Raw genomic sequence first — 20,182 nt, forward strand, 5'->3', positions numbered from 1 at the left:
TTCAGGCCGCGACCCTTAAAATGACAATGCCAGTGACACGCGACCCCCAATATCCTCTGAGGTGGTTATAAATACAGAAACCTTGCATGCAATGGCGCACACACACCAATGGACCCAAGTCTATTCTTCTTTTATTTTTTTTAATGTATGAGAGCTGTAAATGGGCCACAAAGTTTAACCAAGTGTTATGAAATCTGCTGCATCTGACGCTATTGCTGTGTCTTTAATACAATGTAATTACCCCAGGGGTTGCAATCCAATAGAAGTAGTAACTATAAGCTACTATAGTAACTATATATGGTATAAACGACTATTTTTTTCTCTTCAGAAGGTTATGGATAAAATATGGTAATTCTTATGGTTTAATAAAAATAAATACATTTTTGGAAACCACCAGGCGAACCCCCTTCATTGTCCCGTGACCCCTCGGGGGGTCCCGACCCCCACTTTGAGAACCATTGATGTAGTTAATAACTAAAGATATACAAGAGCTGCGTCCCAAATGGCACACTATGCACTCATGCACTATGTACTTATGCACTTACACACTCAACAGGATAGTACATGTATGTAGTGTCGTCCCAAATGGCACACAAATGTTTTTTTACTAAGCGGAAATTCAAACCGTTTCCCTGATGACGTTTGACGGTTGCCAAATCAGTGAAATAAACGACCGAATTATCAAATATTACCTGCCGTGAGTGTTGCCGCATTCACCATCGGGAGGCGCTATAATCACTCTCGTAGAAGAATTTTGCTTTCACCATCCAAAACAAATGAAGTTATCCAACATGTGCGCCCGATAGCTCCGCCCCTTCCGCTACGTAAGCAAACCTGCGGTCGTTGAGTGCGTAAAGTGTCCATCATTACACACTTCATTTTAGCGGCTGAATGAGTGCATCATCCGGGTAATTAAAGTGCACTTATTTATAGAGTTTTCAGTGTGAACACACTACTTACACTATTTATACTACAAAATGGCGTAGAATAGTGCATAAGTATGCGATTTGGGATGCAGCTTATGTGTTTTTGGTTGTGACCCGTAGTTTGGACGAAGTTGTCTGCTATTTTTCCTGTTGTAAAGTCAGTCATGCAGTTTGAAACCTCCTGTTGCTGATCCATCTTGCAGTGTAAACAAAGCAGCGATGAAATGCTAGCCCAGATAGTCATGCGGTGTGAAAACATCTGTGACACGATTACTTTGACATTAGTTGTCTTTTCACAAGACTGTTATGATGCTTTTTATGATCATCAGCATCTTGAAACCTTGTAATATTTTTTTAAAGATTTATTTTCAGCCTTTTTGCCTTTATTAGATAGGACAGTATTTAGACAGGAATCGAAGTTTGAGAGAGAGAGGTGGGGCAGGTTAGGGAAAGTCCTCAAGCCGGGATTCGAACTCGGGAACTCCTGACATGCTACTGCACCATATGTCGGCATGCTAACCACTAGGCTTTTGCGCCGACAGTTTTTAATATTTAGATTTATTTGTTTTTAAACATGAACATTTATATGCATTTATGAAGGTATTATATCATCTTTTGCATCAAATTACAAAAAACAATTTATTGCTTGTGTGAGGTGTTTGTAATGCAGCCTTTATGAGGTCAGGACAGTAAATCTGACATGATTCTCTCTTCTGGCTGCCGTCATCAGTCTCTCACTATTTATTTCCATTTTCTGAAGTTCTTGATAACACCATTGTGGAGTTTTTCTTTTATTATTTCAGCAAATATGATTGTAAAAAAAATAATTAGTTGTACTCTCCCAACTTCTACTGAGTAACCCAGAGATGTGGAAAGGCTCCATAGTTGACAGGATGACACTTTTGCATGATGTTTTTTTTTTTCTCCTGCAGATCCCGAAGGCCTCATGCAGGCGCTGGAGGAGCTGGATTATCTGGCTGCGCTGGATAATGATGGAAACCTGTCTGAGATGGGCATCATCATGTCTGAACTCCCTCTGGAACCGCAGATGGCCAAAGCTTTGCTGGCGTCCTGTGAGTTTGACTGCGCTAGTGAGATGCTGACCATCGCGGCTATGCTCACAGGTAACCTGTCTGTTTGCCTGCCTGCCTGTCTATATATCTGTCAGTCAGTCTATAACAGGGGTGTCAAACTCAATTCCTGGAGGGCCGAAGCCCTGCACAGTTTAGTTCCAGCCCTGCTCCAACACACTTACCTGTAGGTTTCAAACAAGCCTGAAGGACTCTATTAGTTTGATCAGGTGTGTTTAATTAGGGTTGGAACTAAACTGTGCAGGGCTGCGGCCCTTTTGGAACGGAGTTTGACACCTGTGGCCTATAAAGTCTTATTTTAAATACCTTATTTTTAACTTTTACAATCTTATAAATATTTAAAAATATAATTTTATCTACCTTTTACTTTATCTGTTTTAAGTTTTTAAGGATTTGTAGAAACATTTAATATGATTTGTTAATTAGTTCTTTGTTTTTTTTTTATCCATCCTTCTGTCTGTTTCTCCTGTGTCAGCTCCGAGCTGCTTCATCGAGCCTCCGGTGGGCATGTTGACAGAAGTGATGCGCTGCCACATGAAGTTCCAGCATCCTGAAGGCGATCATTTCACCCTCATCAACATCTACAACACCTTCAAACGCAGCCAGAGGGAGCCATGTGAGTCTGACTGACTGTCTGTTTGTGCATCTGACTGTCTGTCCATCTATCCGGCTGACTATCTGTCCATCCATCTGTCTGACTCTGTCTCTTCGTCTATCCATCCGGTTGACTGTTTGTCCATCTGTCTGTTCGACTGACTGTCTGTCCGCATTTGTCCATCTAACTTTGTCCATCTGACTGACTATTCATCTGTCTGACTTTGTCCTACTGTTTCTCTGACTGTCCGACTTTGTTCGTCTGACTTTGTTCGTCTGACTTTGTCCGTCTGACTTTCTGTCCGTCTGACTGTCCCTTCATTTGTACATTTGTCCCACTTTGTGCATCCCACTTTGTCCATCTGACTTTGTTTGTCCGATTGTCTGTCTGAATTTGTTTATTTAAATTTGTCCGTCTGAATTTTATCTGTCCAACTTTCTGTCTGCATTTGTCCGTCTGACTGTCCAATCATCCTTCTGACTTGTCCATCCGACTTTGTCTGTCCGATTGTTCGTCCGACTGTCTATCTGCATTTGTTCATCTGACTTTGTCCATCTTACGTTGTCTTTCTGACTGTCCATTCATCCGTCCCACTTTGTCTATCCCACTTTGTCCGTCTGACTTTCTGTCCGTACATTCGTCCCACTTTGTCCATCTGAATTTGTTTGTCTGATTGTCTGTCCGAATTTGTTCATTTATATTTGACCGTCTGAATTGTTTCCGTCCAACTTTCTGTGTGCATTTGTCCATCTGACTGTCCAATCATCCGTCCAACTTGTCCATCTGACTTTGTCCGCCCGACTGTCTATCTGCATTTGTCTGTCTGACTGTCCATTCATCCGTCCCACTTTCTCTGTCCCACTTTGTCTATCCCACTTTGTCCATCTGACTTTGTCCGATTGTCTGTCAGAATTTGTTTGTTCACATTTGTCTGTCTGAATTTGTCCATCCTACCTTGTTCTACCGGCTGTCTGTCTGTCCATGTGAATTTGTCCGTCTGCATTTGTCTGTCTGACTTTGTCCATCCGACTGTCCATTAGGGCTGCTCGATTATGGTAAAAATCATAATCACGATTATTTTGGTCATAATTGTAATCACGGTTATTCAAAACGATTATCAGTTGAAGTCAAAATTATTCGTCTTCCTGTGAATTTATTTTTATATATAAATATTTCCCAAATTATGTTTAACTGAGGTTTTTTTTACAGTATTTCCTATAATATTTTTTTCTTCTGGAGAAAGGCTTATTTGTTTTGTTTCAGCTGGAATAAAAGCAGGTTTAAATATTTTGAAACCTATTTTAATAGCTCAATATTATTAGCCCCTTTAGGCAATATAATATATATGTTTGATTGTCTGCAGAAGAAACTACTGTTATACAATGACTTGTCTATTTACCCTAGTTAAGCCTTTGAATGTCACTTTAAGCTGAATATCTTGAAAAACATCTAGTAAAATATAATTAGCTGTCATCATAGCAAAGATAAAATAAATAAGTTATTAGAAATGAGTTATTAAATCTGTTATGTTTTAACTGTGCTTTAAGCATCTTCATTGTATTTTTAATTTTATTATTGATTAATAGTAAAAACAGTCGGCACAGCAGGAATATCGCACGCTCACTTTAAGAATAGTGCGGCTCTGATATGGTTTCTCTTTCTCGTGTCTTTTGATTCTCAACTTGTTAGTTTATTTCACAAATGAGGGTTAATATGAATAATCACTAAACACCGCGCTCTGACACAAATGTGCATGTGTTTGACCATTCAAGCGCTCACATAAAGATTGCGTTAGATGTGTGTGTGCACTCTGCTGTCCGAGGCTAAGCGTGGCGCGCGCGCAAACACACACACGCTACCTGTCCGAGGCTAAGCACGGCGCACACACACACACACAAAAGCACGTGCTCTTTTGTGCTTTTAAAAATATGAATGATGCGCATCCCGTGCTGCAAAAGTTACAATACAGCACATACTTTTAGTCATTTTCACGTGGAACTGAGCTTTGCAGAGGCAAAGAGTTTTCACACGTGTACAACTGGAAAGGGGGCGGTACGTGATGGAATAATCGTTTATCTCGATTAATGGCTTTTCATAATCGTTACAAGCCGAAATCGAAATCAGATTTTCGATTAATTGCACAGCCCTACTGTCCATTCATCCGTCCCACTTTGTCTGTCCCACTTTGTCCATCCGACTGCCCGTCTGCATTTGTCCGTCTGAATTTGTTTGTCTGACTTTGTTCGTCTGACTGTCCATACGCCTTTATCCATCCGATTTGTCTGTCTGACTTTGTCGGTATGACTTTCCATCCATCTGTTTGACTGAATGTCTGTCTGTTTGAATTTCTGTCTGCCTATCTGTTTCATCGGACTATCTGACCTAGAGCTGATTTGTACTTCCGCGTCAAGCACACGCGTATGCTACGGCGCAGCCTATGCGTTGAAGCATAGCATAGCCCGTGCACCTCACAAAAAATTTAACTACACGTCGCAACGTACCATAGCGCAAGCTCTGTGCCAACTAGCATTTCGGAAGTGTTAATGCAGCCCAACAGACACAGCTCGCAGAAGTATAAATGCAAAGCTACGGGCGTTGCATGCGCCGTGGGTTACGCCGGTCACTTGACTCAGAAGTATAAACCAGGCTTTAGTGTCCATCTGTCTATGTTTTTGTCTGGCTGTCTAATGAGTCCTCAGGTATACAAGTAACTTCATAACCGTCTGTGTGTGTGTGTGTGTGTGTGTGTGTGTGTCAGACTTCAGTCAGGAGCAGTGGTGTGAGCAGTATTATCTGTGCTGTGCGGCTCTACAGACAGCAGATGCCATCCGTTCTCAGCTCTCAGACGTCCTGAAGCGCATCGAGTTGCCCATTTCAGAGCCCGCTTTCGGCACCAAGACCAACGCGCTCAACATCAAGAGAGCTCTGCTGGCCGGATACTTCATGCAGGTCTGCAGACACTTTTATCTGTATTAAATATATGTTATTCGTTCATTCATTTTCCTTTGACTTAGTCATGTCATGCATCAGGGGTCACTTCTCTGAACACTCAGCTTTTCATTCAGAATATTTGAAGACATTTCTGTTTAGTTCAGTAGGTTTGTGTCATTAGTGATGATTGTGTCCACTCGTGTGCTCATCAGATGGCCAGAGATGTGGACGGATCGGGGAATTACTTCATGCTGCTGAATAAACACGTGGCTCAGGCTCACCGTCTGTCTGCGTACGGCGCTAAAGCTCAGAAACTGGGCCTGCCGGAGTGGCTTCTGTTCCACGAGTACAGTCTGACGGACAACAGCATACGCACGCTCACACACATCTCACCACACGCGTAAGTTTCTTTCTATGCGTGTATGCATACATGTGCATGACTTTGTGATGTATAAGGACACAAATTTGAATGACTCTGGTATGACACATGTAATACAAGGAGAAGGTAACTCGTGAGTTGACCTGAATGTAATCTGCGCGCACAGAAATCCAGATTTTTTTTGACCCATACAGTATTTTGTGTGTGTGTGTGTGCGTGCGTGTGTGCGTGCGTGCGTGCGCGTGCGCAAAAAATCTTTTTTAAATCGTGCGCTTTTCTTTCTTAGATTTTTTTTGTCTGGTTTCTAGTCCAAATATCTAAAAGTTCTTAGATCAAGAAGAATTTTCTAGACCAGGGTTTTTCAAAGTGTGAGGCGTGCCTCCCCTGGGGGGCGCCAGAGCATGTCAGGGGAGGCGCAGGAAAAAATGTTATATAATAAAAATATAATTATTAAGTTTAATTATTATATGTATTTTTTTTTATTTTTAAACGTTTTAAGTAAACAAAGCTAAAAAAAAAAACTTTAAAAATAAGAAAACGTTTTTTACCCAGAAGGCCATAGCTGTGAATTCACTTCTGTTTGGCAAGCCCGCCATTACAGGTATATGCCTGCTAATCATGTATCAGTATTTGAGTTTAGGATTTACGTGGACAGGACCAGCTGTGTGGTTTGACAGACCACGACCTTTATGTGTGGTTTGTCAAGATATTTTGGCTAATGACAGCATGAGACCCGCTAAACTTCGGCGACACCTTGAAACCAAGCATGATGAGGTAGCAAGAAATCCTCCAGAATTTGTGTGTGTGTGTGTGTGTGTGTGTGTGTGTGTGTGTGTGTGTGTGTGTGTGTGCGTGTGCGTGCGTGCGTGCGTGCGTGCGTGTGCGCGCGCGTGTGTGTGTGCATGTTTGGGAGGAGGGGGGCGCCAATGGATAAGTTGTCAAAAGGGAGGCCCACTGTCTTAGACTTTGAAAAACCTTGTTCTAGACAAAAGAAAAAATACGTCAAAATGAAGTGAATTTTGTCTTAAATCAAGCAAAATAATCTGCCAATGGGTTAAGCAAAATAATCTTGTTTTTCGATTTGTGATAAGATTATTTTGCTTACCCCATTGGCAGTTTATTTAGCTTGATTTAAGAAAAAATTTACTTCATTTTGGCGTATTATTTCTTAAAACAAGACAATATTTTTTTGCTTGTCTAGAAAATTCTTCTTGATTTAAGAACTTTTCGATATTTGGACTAGAAACCAGACACAAAAATCCAAGTAAGAAAAGCATTTTTTGCAGTATGTGTGTGTTTTTCTGCAGTTTTAATTTTCATTTCAGTAATAATATTCACTAATATGCAAATGTTTATATGATATTTACAATAGTTTGTGAAGTAATATATTGTTATATAATATACTACAATAATATTGTAATATATTCTGTCTTTTAGTAAATGTATTATATGAGACTTGCTCTGTTAAAGTCTTTATTTTTGAATTAATGTTTGACGTTTTTAGTAAATTTACTCTCAAAATCATATTTCTATAATGTAAAAATTCAGCTTTTTTTTTTTTTTACTTTTCACAAATGTTTCCTGTTAGGGTACAGCCATTAGTTTCTTTATAATATTTATTATAATAAATATAGTTTGTACAGTATAAAACAATGGGAACCTCCCCACAATTTACAAAAACGTACCTGTGTGCATGTGTACATGTAAATGTGATTTATAGAGAGATTTGTATATTGACTTGGGTATGACGCTTGAAGTACTGAAGGTAACTTATGAGTAGCCCGAAATGTAACCCGCATGCACAGAAATCCACAGATTTTTTTACTATTTTAGTTTTTTGTTACTGTTTATTTCAGTAATAATATTCACTAATTTGCTAATGTTTATATGACGTTTACAATAGTTTGTGAAGTAATATTTTCTGTCTTTCTGTTAAAGTCTTTATCTTTTAATTAATGTTTGACGTTTTTAGTTACTATAATCTCAAAATCATATTTCTAGACAGTAATTGCCGTACGCTAACAGGAAACTGCATTTTTTATTTCTAAATCATTTTAATTATAATGAATATAGTTTGTACAGTATGAAACGATGGGAACCTCTGGAATGTCCCCACAATTTACAAAAACATCCCTGTGTTTATGTGTGCACTTAATGTGATTTGATTTTTTTTTGGGGGAAAGACATATTTGAATAATGACTTGGGTATGACTAGAAAATCATACTTAATGGAGTCTTTTGACAATCAAGTTTTGCCACAAGTTTTCTCTTCGGGTTTGTTTTAGGAGTAGGGCCATATAATAAGTGTTATTACAGTGTAAAATAGATTATGCCTATGTAGAGTCCTTGAACATTTCCTACTCGTTATCAAACTATTTCATAACTATAACATGAGGTAATTCAATCATGACTTAACATTAAAACAGCTATCATAACATTATTTATCAATATATGGGCTTTCTTGGATTCTCGGAAGTTGCAGAAATTAAAAATGTAAAACAGGAAATACGTTAAGACTGTTATTGTTTATATCCCTCCAAATCGTCTATACAAGACTGCCTTTCAACTCCGACTCCTTATCGTGACACGTCAAACTCCTTACTCGTGTAAATCTGTAATTGGATTATACATCATAAGAAACATGAGGATTAAATGTGAGCAGCTTTAGATCACCTCTCCTGCATATCCATTCATTTACTATTATGAACATGCCAGCAGTCATGTGTCTATATATAAATATATAGTCTCGTGTGTATATATCAGGGTTTAACGCTAAGGATTTTTTTCTACTGGCCCGATCAGGCCAGTGGTTCCGATTTTTACTTGCCCTGCCAAAATTTTCACTGGACCCACCAATAAAAATAATGTTAATAGCTATTTCTTAGCCACATACAATATTTTAAATAACATTTCAAAAGCCAAACATGATTGAGTTTGGGGTCAGTTTTATTAATCTTTCATGTTTTTTTAAAGGAAATTTTTCCATTCAAGTTCATTAAATGTAAAAGTTTTTTTGAAATTGATAAAATATTTATTACTATTTTAAATAACTGCTTATTGTATGCAGTTTCAAATAACATAATTACTCCAGACATTATTGCTTTTATTACTCTAACCATTAATAATAATAATAACAATTAATATTAGAGTGATTTCTGAAGGATCATGTGACACTGAAGACTGAAGTAATGAAAGTAATCCCTGGATTAAATGATTGAATTAAATGATACACTACTTTAAAATTATTTTATAGTTCACAATTATTATTAGTTATATTTCGCAATTTTACAATTTGTACTGTATTTATGATGAAATAAATGCAGCTTTGGTCAGCAGGAGAAGCTTATTTTAAAATATTTAACAATTATACTGACCCCAAACTTTTGAGCAGTTGTGTATAGAATAATTTCTAAGTGAAAATGTGCACTTTAATTTCGACACCCACAGATATCGTCACCTAATATAAATCAGAGAGGTCAGACTCTCTCATACAGAGCCTCCTTTCAGTTGTCAAGTTTTGTAAAAATCTATCTATTGAATTAATCAATCTATGAAAGAAACTTTGGCTAGAATTCTGCATCATAGGCTTGAATTATTGAGAAACGGATGAAGCGAGACTGCATCAGATCATTGTGATCAGCTGTCAGTGCACAAATGAACAAAACAGGCGTAACACAACATATTAGAAGATTAAAATATAGAAAAATTATCAGATGGTAACTTTTCCTAATGAATGAACCGCTCTCGTTAATATTTCAGCATGTTTCACTTTCGTATTAGACATGAAACGCACATTTGCTGGCAGGAATGACATCCCGCCCTGCTCATCATTCTCTTTTCTTATAGCTGTATACATGGCTATCATAAGACACTGTGATACAGCCTGGGTCGTTAGTTCATTGGACCGTTTTGTTTTCTCACTACCATTGATCTGCTCAATCGTGCAGAGACCAGGTGATCTCGGACTGATTGATTTGGCACGGATCTGAGCATGATTGCTGGACTCGCATATGCCAAACAAACCGTGGAGAAACGAGACAGATTCCGAAACAAACATCAGTGTGTGAAAGTGCCCTAATGGCCCGTTTCCACTGAGTGGTACGGTTCGGTTTGGTATGGTTTTATCGCCGTTTCCACTGTCAAAAGGCATACCGAACCAAACCGTACCGTACTACTTTTTCAGGACCCTTTCGAAAAGGTCCCAAACACAAGAATGGGGACCAAAAGGCGGAGCTAGACGCGCAGCTGAACGCTACTGGTTTACAGAAGAGATGCGTCATTCACTTACAACAAGCCAGAATGTAAACAAAGGACCCGCCATGTTCGAAATACACAGCGGAATTATATATTCATATATCATCGTCCTGATGAACAGCCACACAGCCATGGAGTAGAGCAGGGTCTACGCTGTACCTCGCAGTTGTTTTACGAGCCAGTCTGACACGCGAGAGGTTTCACTTTTCTTCCTTGCGCTTGCCGCGCGTCTAACGTTATATCTGAAATAACAAACTTCTTGAGCTGATAATAATAATGTGCGCTTGATTATTGACAAGCTTTGGAAACCTGATCCTGTGAGAAGCTGACAAACGCGAGAATGACATATTCAGAAAGAAAAGGACAAACGAGAGAGTGGAGCGTGGAAAAAAAGCCGGGAAAAAAGGAGCACGTTATTTCTTCAGCAAACGTGAACAAACTGCCTTGTTTTAATTATTATCATCACCTTTTGGACTAATATGAACTGGGAATGATGGAATGACTCTCTAACAGAGGCTTCATGTGCTGCTGAAGATTGCGGACACAGATGAGAGGTTTTCGCTGACTGTAGGTTATACTTTGTGTTGTTTTGAACCTAATTAAGAACGAGATGTATGATGTTTTTAGTTTTTCTGTAGTTGGTAACATATCGGAGACTGTAAGGGGCCATAAGATTGTATTTGTACGCAACTACCACAGTCGCAGACGAACTTTTGTGAACAGGGCAGCACTGGCCTGAGCATCTATCACATTACATTTAATTATATTGTGGGCACTTCAGTGTAACTGTGACGCACAAACCCATTTTCATGTTGCATGGATAAATTAAAAATAACCAAAAATACTTCGTAATAATTTTCATGAGCTTTTTTGATTTTCACCCAGGCTAAAAAGAGAAAATATAAAAATGTCGTCTCTTTATTGATCATGCATTCATGTCAGATAAATGTGTGCACTTGAAATTCTGAGAAAAGCTCAGTGGTGTTCTCATATTTTTGCAGGTTTGTTCAGATGGCGCCGCAGTATTTCTTCTGCAATCTTCCTCCTAGTGAAAGTAAAGAGATCCTGCAGAATATTCTGGACCGTGACAGAACCGGTATCCCTAAAGCAAAAACTCGACCAGAACCAAAGACAGAGACGCAGGAGACTGAAGCACAGGAGCGATGTGTTTTACAGTAAACTCAGAAACAATCATGTAAATATTTTCAATTGAAGAGACACTCATCGTCAATCTGTTTGGGTTGTTTATTATTATTTTTGTGGGCTGATTATGTACAGAATGAATAAATTATTTCACTGGTTTGGGTGATTTGTGGTCAAACTGGCCTGGAAGGTTAAAGTGTGTTCAGACGGTCAGATAATCAGTCATTTTCTGCATGATGGTGTCCATTCTGTCCATGGGGATCACCATTACTGTGCGAAACGGCTTCATTGGCTCGTCATCGTACGACCATTTCCCTGTCGCACACGAGTCCGCCTCATCCTGAACACAGTAGCTGAACTTCACCGTTGCTTGCTGTGGGGAGAAAAAGAAGAAATGTTTAGATGAGGGGTCTCAAACTCAAATTGGCAGGGGGCCATTCCACTGACTGAAAATTTTTAGAAGGGCCACTTTAACATTCAAGCACAACAAAACATAAGGGGAAACCTGGGGTTCGTTTTTCGTACGTGGATTGCTCAGTTAACTGGATTTGGATATTGACGATTTGACACGATCCAGGATCGTTTCATTCATCAAAACTGATCTGAGAGTTGTTGTCATAGCAACAGTTCTGCTGGCTCAATCCTGGTCGGAAGCAGGTTTAATTCATATAATCGGCTCAGTTCAAGCAAAGATAATACAGAATGTACCGAATTCTGATATTTTCTTACAGTAGAAGTTATATACACTTGGGAAAATACTAAATTTTTTAAACCTATATAAAGTTATAGTTATTAATAAAATAAATAATATATTAATAAAACTTATGCAATCTGCACCCCCAAAATGAAAGTGCAAAGAGAAAACTTATTGATATGAACTTTTTAGATCACTTTAGTACAATTTGTGTATGATACAAAAACTTTGCATACGCCAGGTTTCACGTTCACATTTGGATTTACTAACCATGAAATGAATGTGAGTATGTGCGTTGGTCCATGCCGACTTCATGTCTGGCGTACGTTTTATTTCAATTGGCGACTCCTAGAGGCAATTATGTTAAATTGCACACTACAAAATTCCTTTGCGCCGCGCAATGCCAGCTGTATGGGACAGGATCATCCGCATGTCTAGCACGTATATAAGGTTTCCATACCATGCTGTCGACAAGTCAAACATTAAAGTGCAACTTGCAGCGATCGCTGGTTTTTTCAATGTAATCGGAGCGATCGACTGCATGCACGGTGCTATAAAGGCACCACTTGAAGATGAATTTGCAAATTTTGTATTTTTTGTAAATTGCTTGCTTTTACCATTGCTTTTTCGTTGGGTTTTGCCAAGGTAGAGTTATTACCATATTCATACAGGGGAAGAGGCAGGGAGGGGTTTTGCACTCATGCATGTTGTGCTCAGTTTCACGTTAAGTCAAATGTATAAAGAGAATATGTGTGGGATTCCGCGTACGCAGTGTTTCATACATCTGAATTTTTCACTGCGTACACACATTTACAGCTTTGTGCGTACGCAATGTTTTAGTATGAATTCAACGCAAGTCTTCGTACATGAGGCCCCTGATTATTAAGCTCTGATGACTTTGACAAACAGAGCGTAATATAAAGAGAATGTGTGGCGAGTTTATGCTGAATTCAATGACGTCGCACCTAGGCTCTCCCCCGTGCTGCTGTTTTGAAGGCTGTCAGATGTGTGTGTGTGTGTGTGTGCGGTGACAACTCTCACGCACGCTCGTTACAATCAGTATTAATAATCTGATCAAACTGAATACAGTCTTACATCAACAACACATGGCAAGCATTGCATTGATAATAACAAATAATCATATTAGGTTACAAACAGCCCGACAAGTTGTTGGTTAGCACGTGCGCAGGGGTTTGGTGTGTGTGTGTGTGTGTGTTGTTGAAGCGAAGAGGGAGACAGAAACGAGCGTTTTTTTTTTTTTCGCAATGAGACTGTTTTCAGTGATGATTGGCACAAGTTACATGTGTCCTCGTTCATTCACCGGCTGCAACTAAAGGAGAAGGGAGTTAAGTTACCCTGGAGTAATAAGTGAATCTCCCCTAATATCTCTAACACAACAAAGACACAGAGCAGGAAAGGCTTACATATGTAATATCTTTTCCTGAGGCGATTTAAAGCAAAATACACAATGACACTCAATCAAACACATCTACAATGATGAGGAACATGGTTACTTACTGGGTTATTAACACTCAGCAATGCCACATAAAGAAAGGACGGGCTTTAAAGGAATAAACAGTGTGAGGAGAGATCCATTAGAGTGCACTGGGCAAGTCTGAACATGTTCCGCCTACGCGTGCGCGGCAGCCAGGTCTGTACAATTACGTAATTTATCGGTTTAAAGATATCGGCCTAATTTAGATATCAGCTTAATAACAATAATCTTAAAACTAGCATTTATTTGCCGATAACGCTATGGTGACATATCATGCATCCCTAATATATACATCTCGTCTTCTTTCTTTTTGTGTCATCGGCTGATCACTTGACTGCGTGAAACCAATCGAGGATCAAAACATGATCTCTCTGGACAGAAATTTAAAACGTGGACCAATCGCTCACTTTTTTAAATGTCTAATTATTTTGTTTAATCCCGCCCCTTTCCGCATTGCCGTACAACAGAATTTCGCAAGCTCAAACTAGAGTGTGACTGCTGTTTTACCCTGTTCCTGGAGATCTAGGCGGTGTCCGAAACCGCATACTTCCATACTATACAATACGCTAAAATCAGTATGCGAGCCGAGTGGTATGTCCGAATGCAAAGAATCCGAAAATTAGTATGCAAGAAAGACCCGGATGACCTACTACTTCCGGCGAGATTCTGAAGTGAACATCCCATGCACGCCGCGCTATCACATGATGCCCTGCGAGAGAATTCATGAATGGGAGTGAAGCGACGCAACTGACGCAGGTAGGTCACGTGACCATGATAAAAAGGCGGATGTAGTACATCCGAATTCCATTCATACTTTTCACAATAATACAGTATATAACACAATTTATTAATGGCCGAGTAGTACATTTAAATTCAAATGCAGTACCTACTGAGGAGGAGGAGGAAGAGGTTTCAGAAGCAGCCTTACTGTCCTGCAGATTTCAGTTGCAACCCATATCAAACACACCTGCCTGTAATTATCAAGTGCTGTACAGGTCAATTAATTGGTTCAGGTGTGTTTGGTCAGAGTTGGAGCTGAACTCAGTAGGAAGGTAGATCTCCAGGAGCAAGCTTAAGCACCACTGCTTGAGGGTTTAAACATTGAATAATTTTCATTTTTGAGTGAACTAACCCTTTAACCACTTAACCTTTCAAGCCACTTTTCAGACTTAAAAACTGACATATGCATATTGAATATAAATAAGTTTAAACCAAAAAACTATTAGTTTCTTTATTCAGTTTTTGTTTTGAAAAAAATAAATAAATAAAAAATGAAAACCTGTAACCATTGATTTCCATGGAAATACAATCACGGTGGAAGTCAGTGGTTACAGCTTTTGTGTAAAGAAAGTAAAACAGGTTTGGAACAAGTGAAGGGTGAGTAAAGGATGACAGAAATATCAGTTTGGTTTGACTTCAGACATTAGTAAAATGTACCTCATAAAAGAACTCCTCCTCGTCGTTCACGAACAGCAGCTCGTCTTTAGCCTGGTCTCCTGCAGAAATGCTCTTCTTCTTCAATGGCTTGCATGTTTTGCTGATCATCAGACAGAACTGGCATTTACCGCTGGGTTTATTGGTCCTTTGAGCTTCAGCCATTTCCTTCCTGCAGAACCACACAGAAGACAGATGATGATGATTATTATGACAATATACTTAAAATAATTTCTTTATTAAATTAATGACACTGAATTAAATGAAAAAAAATAGTGAATGTGCTGTTCACTTTATGATTAAAGTGACCCCTAACCCTAACTATGACAAATGTACATCAAAATATTTCACTTATTTCATACTTATTTTTTTTTTTTTAAAGCTTGGGTATTCAGGTAATGGTCATCCCATGAAAATTCATTTACATATTAGACACACATATCATTTACATATACTTGGGTGGTATCCAAATTTTGATACCGTTAAACCTGCTCTCTATTTTACCCCAGTATCCGGTATTATCGTGCATAGTTAAAAAAAATTATGACGTAAGGCTCAAACAACATAATCAGACTGTTGGTTTCTGCCTAAACCATTCAGAAACTGAATACCAAATATGCAACCTTAGGTTTGCGGTCACCTGTTTGTCTTGTTCGTATTAGAGATCTGCGCAGGATGCTCTATCCCATTCTCACACACACGCAGAGAGAGAGAGAGGGGAACGCACAGCACTGCGCTCTCACATACACGACTCGCCACCTCCCCTCTCTCTCTCCTCCACATTGTCTAGTGATGACAATCATGCATATGCATTTGTAGGCATTAAATAAATAATTGTAATATTTGATACTTGTCTCCTATTTAAGTGCATTGTTTTTTGTTTTTTTTTATGACGGTATAACACCCTATTCACACGGGGCTTCAGGGTCAACGCTTGGCTGAAGGCGTTTGTGAAGCTGGGGCTAAAGCGATCGTCATAGCAGCGTCAGCCAATGAAATTCAGTCAGCAATAGGTCAATGTTTTGCTGGTGTATTTGATTACAGCGATATGATTGGCTGACGCTTTCGTCGGCGCTTGAAAAGTTGAGCTAGTCCCAACTTCTGCAGCGAGCAGCACCTCGGAAGTGGCGCCGACAGATCCACAATGCAATTCGGCAACGCCTGACGTCACCCATTCAAAGTGATTAGGAAGCATTGACACTGACGCTCCGTGTGAATGGGGCGTAAAGGTATTGAAACTGACACCGTTGCGATTTTTAGATCCTGTGGTATACCATATTACGTAGTGTATGAGGGTGACAGGCCGGCCGGAATGTGTAAAAAAAAAAAAAAAAAGTCGTTATCATATGGACTTGTTCCAAAGAGCCGACCCCGCAACCATACGGGACTAAGGCCAAAGAAGAAGATATATATATATATATACACTTTTGAAATCATAAAATATATCAAACTAAAATGAAATCTGCACTGATATGTGGTAATAGTGAAGCAGGTGTGTGCGCTCCCTCTATTGGGAACTCTTACTGCAGTTGTTTGTGCAGGGGCAGAGCGATCTGCGGCGGGACGTTGACGAATCTCTCGCTCAGCAGGAGCCCTACAGACTGAGTGTTACCCTGCAGGAGATTCTCCATCCGCTCCTGCACATCCGGAGTGCTGCACTTCACACACTGATCCAGTATCATGTCCTTCAGCTTCTCCAGACACTCCACACCCTGATACACAAACAATAATAATCACACTTTAAGCCGAATGTCAAATTTTCCAAGATACTCACCAATTAAAAAACTGAATTTGCATGACCTTTCATATTCCACATGCTTTAATATGTTCAAATAACTTAATATTAACTTTGTTTTAGCTTGAATATCATTTTGCATGACTTTAACAGCCACTACACTGTGAAATGCGAAATACTCATGTAAAATATGATATTCTAAAAACTCCAGTGGGATTGTTGTAACTCAGATCAATCCTACAGAAAGTAGAGTGTGTGTGTGTGTGTGTGTTATGATTGTCTGACCTGTCTCTCGGTGAGGTTCACCATACTGATGAAGCCAAACACCTCGTCCGGGTCGCCCTCATCATCACTGTCCTCCGGTACTTCAGCTTGCTGGAGCAAAACACACACATAAACTATAATACAGCAATATCAGAGCAGAACTACAGATGTTCATTATTACTGTTAGTGAATATTATACAAATGAGTTTTAAATATATTAAACATTTACAGTAGAGCTGCACGGTATATTGCTCAACATCAATATTCAGTGTTGCCAGATTGGGCGGTTTTGAAAACTGCTATTTAGAAATAATTTATTAGTTTAGAATATGTGAAATGATTCTGTAGGGAAGTGAATTATTCATAAAAATGTCAAAAAATTAATTAAAAGCAAAAATAAAAGTGAAATAAACTGTTTTAGGGATTTCAGGGAGTGTTCAGGTTCATAATTTCAATAATCAAATGTTACAAATGCTAAATTTTCTTTGCCTGAATACTTTGAACACTGTCAGGCCCAGGAGCGGACTGGCAATTCTGGCAAATGCCAGAAGGGCTGGACCAATTTTTAAATGTGGGTCGGTCAGTTTTTATTTATATGTATTGTTTTTACGTGGAGGCAGCTTTTATCTCTTGCTAGATGTGATATTATGATAATGATGATGATAATAATAATAATAATAAATGTTAAGCATTTGGACCAATCATGACGGCCGCCTGATTTCAAGATGGGCTGACCCAATCCGAGGTTACCCGGACGCAATCAAAATATGGCAAGAATGTCATTATTTCACCATCTGTACATCAAAATAAATAGTGAATGTGCGTGTCCGTGGGTGGGGCTATGCTGGTGTGGTAATGTGGGCTGATGTGGCTACAGTGCCAGGGCTGAATTTTTGTCCCAGTCCGCCCCTGGTCAGGCCTTAAAAACAGATGCAAATAATAAACCTTTACTACGTTATAGTGAACATGCTTGTTAAATAATGTATGTAGTGAATATACAAAGTACATATTTTCTCTAGTAAGATGTATTATTTGTGTTTATATAAATATGTTTGATCATTTTAATCCCTTTTTCCCCATTTACAACTTCTGTTTGTTCCATTACTATTTTATTTTTCCTTTATTTACACTATTGTACCTACTTCTTTTTGGCTCTTAATTTAAAAAGTATGCTACATGGACATAAAATAAATCTAAACTGAATGAAATACACAGTTATGACCAGTAAAATTTAAGCTATTTTGGGGGGGTAAATGAGAGTGTATTACCCTGATGACACTGCCGATGTGGTTCTGCTGGATGATGATGTCAGTGAGGTCAGAAGTGTTCACGTGACACTTCAGAAACAGCTGCAAAACAACAACAACACACACATTTATGTCTGCATTCATAAATTAACACTCATATAATCATCACATAATCTGCAATAAACCGACGTTACCTGTTGAAGAAGGGTTTTGATGCCGTGAAAGTCGTTGTCAGAGATCGTGTGTGCTTCGAAATCCACAATAACCTCCTAAATGCAGACCAAAACACGTGTGTTGGTCATAAAACAACGTGTTTTTCAGACAGAGCCAGCATGGCCTGCACATCACGACATTTCTGCTCGCAAAAACAGTTCGGCTAGGAACTTACCTCGTTTACTTCTTCTTCTGAATTTTCGCTGTCGTCGTCGCCAGAGTCTTCCAGACCCTCGTCCGAGCTTTCGTCGCTGTCTTGTGGATTTTGTCCAGTTTCAACAGCACGCCTTTTGGCAGATGAAGCCATGCTGCTTCACTAGTGTACAGGAAACAGACACGAGCTCGCGCACGGCGACGTTTTGTGTCGTCCACATGCTAGGAAACTGAGGAGTCTAATCGGCCATTTTGGCTCATTGTAGACATAAAGTCGCGGGCGCAAACACGCCGTACTCAAGATCCAAAATGGCGTCTTTTCCAGCTCACGATCTTAAGAAGCAGAAGATACCATATTTTTTTACAGAGGGGTGCTGCATGAAAATGATTTATTACTTTTAAATAAACAATTGTATTGATTTAAGTGCCAGATAGTAATTTTGGTTAATAAAGAAAGATAAATATTGTCGTGATGTTGGAGTTACTTCAGAAATGAATTATATATTACGTAATTTTCAAAACAAACGTCGATGGTACCTGTTAGAACAAACCTTCGATGAAATAAATAAGTTTCTCTCTTACTTAAGTTTTTGTCTTACAAGTCAAGATAATATATTCCACTACTAACTTTAATGCGTCTACCTATTAGTCTATTCGTCATCGGCCTATCTGTTCATTCATTCATTCATTCATTCATTCATTCATTCATCCATTTTTTGCCTGGTGAAAGGGGTGGTTCTTTTTTTCTTCTTTTTGCAGTTATACGCCTCAGTTTCTATTTAACTATAAGATTTAAATACTGCATTTTAGTGATTTTTTTTGTTGTTGTTGCTGGATTAGCTAGTCAGATGTCATCATAACCACACTTTTTGTATGTATGTACAAAAAATATTTCATAAAAACTTGCTATAAAGAAAAATTAAAACAAGACTAATTATTAAAATACAAATTTATTACATCATATATCATTAGGAAAAAAATACCAATCTGTTAAAGTTTTAAAGTAAAAAAAACTGCAGCCTACTGTCATTTATTAGACAAAAACAAACTGGCCAGCACATTTAACTTTTCTGTCACAATTTGGCCATTTCAATAAAAAAAAAATTTAAACATAATAATAATAAAAATAATAATAATAATAATAATACAATAATAATGAATTCTTTCCCAGAGATAGGTTGCGGCTGGAAGGGCATCCGCTGTGTAAAACCTTGCTGGATAAGTTGGCGGTTCATTCCGCTGTGGCGATCCCGGATTAATAAAGGGACTAAGCCGACAAGAAAATGAATGAATGAATGAATGAATAATATACTTTTTACCAGTTTATATTTGGTAACATTTTAGTTTAGGTCACAATTCACAGTATTAAAAAACACTTAAACTAACACTACTAGCTTAATAAACCAATTAGCTGTTTATTAATAGTAAGTAAGGTACAAATTGGGTTCATGTTAGGTTAGGATTAGGGATGTCCCCCGGCTACGGGCATGATGTAGTGGGGTAGTAAGTAACATGCTGTTAGGTTATGTGACCGCTAGATGGCGTTCTTGGATAATAAGAAGCTTAGCACCACTAGGAGTTTAGCAGAGTCTTTAGTCAGAGTAGTGTGTTGTTGTCCTAGCCGGGCT

The 20,182-nt window shown here is 38.8% G+C and overlaps 2 protein-coding genes across 4 annotated transcripts in view; one reads left to right on the forward strand and one right to left on the reverse strand.

Annotated features, from left to right (window-relative positions):
• dhx32a (DEAH (Asp-Glu-Ala-His) box polypeptide 32a) overlaps positions 1–11,497 on the forward strand; it is a 28,300-nt gene extending 16,803 nt beyond the window's left edge. The window contains 5 exon segments of the mRNA NM_001202472.3: positions 1,859–2,050; positions 2,493–2,633; positions 5,371–5,561; positions 5,756–5,943; positions 11,178–11,497. Coding sequence (NP_001189401.3) covers positions 1,859–2,050; positions 2,493–2,633; positions 5,371–5,561; positions 5,756–5,943; positions 11,178–11,355 — 890 coding nt within the window. The 3' untranslated portion in view covers positions 11,356–11,497.
• On the reverse strand, positions 11,403–18,770 carry bccip (BRCA2 and CDKN1A interacting protein). 3 transcript variants are annotated; one of them, NM_001013475.2, is given in 7 exon segments: positions 11,403–11,692; positions 14,946–15,114; positions 16,467–16,654; positions 16,963–17,052; positions 18,210–18,290; positions 18,383–18,457; positions 18,577–18,770. In NM_001013475.2, coding segments are annotated over 7 exon segments (906 nt in total). In that variant the 5' UTR covers positions 18,709–18,770; the 3' UTR covers positions 11,403–11,521.
• Between the last annotated feature and the right edge of the window lie 1,412 nt (positions 18,771–20,182).

This window comes from Danio rerio, chromosome 12, assembly GCF_052040795.2.
Source record: "Danio rerio strain M-AB ecotype USA chromosome 12, GRCz13ab, whole genome shotgun sequence".
Classification (NCBI taxonomy): domain Eukaryota; kingdom Metazoa; phylum Chordata; class Actinopteri; order Cypriniformes; family Danionidae; genus Danio; species Danio rerio.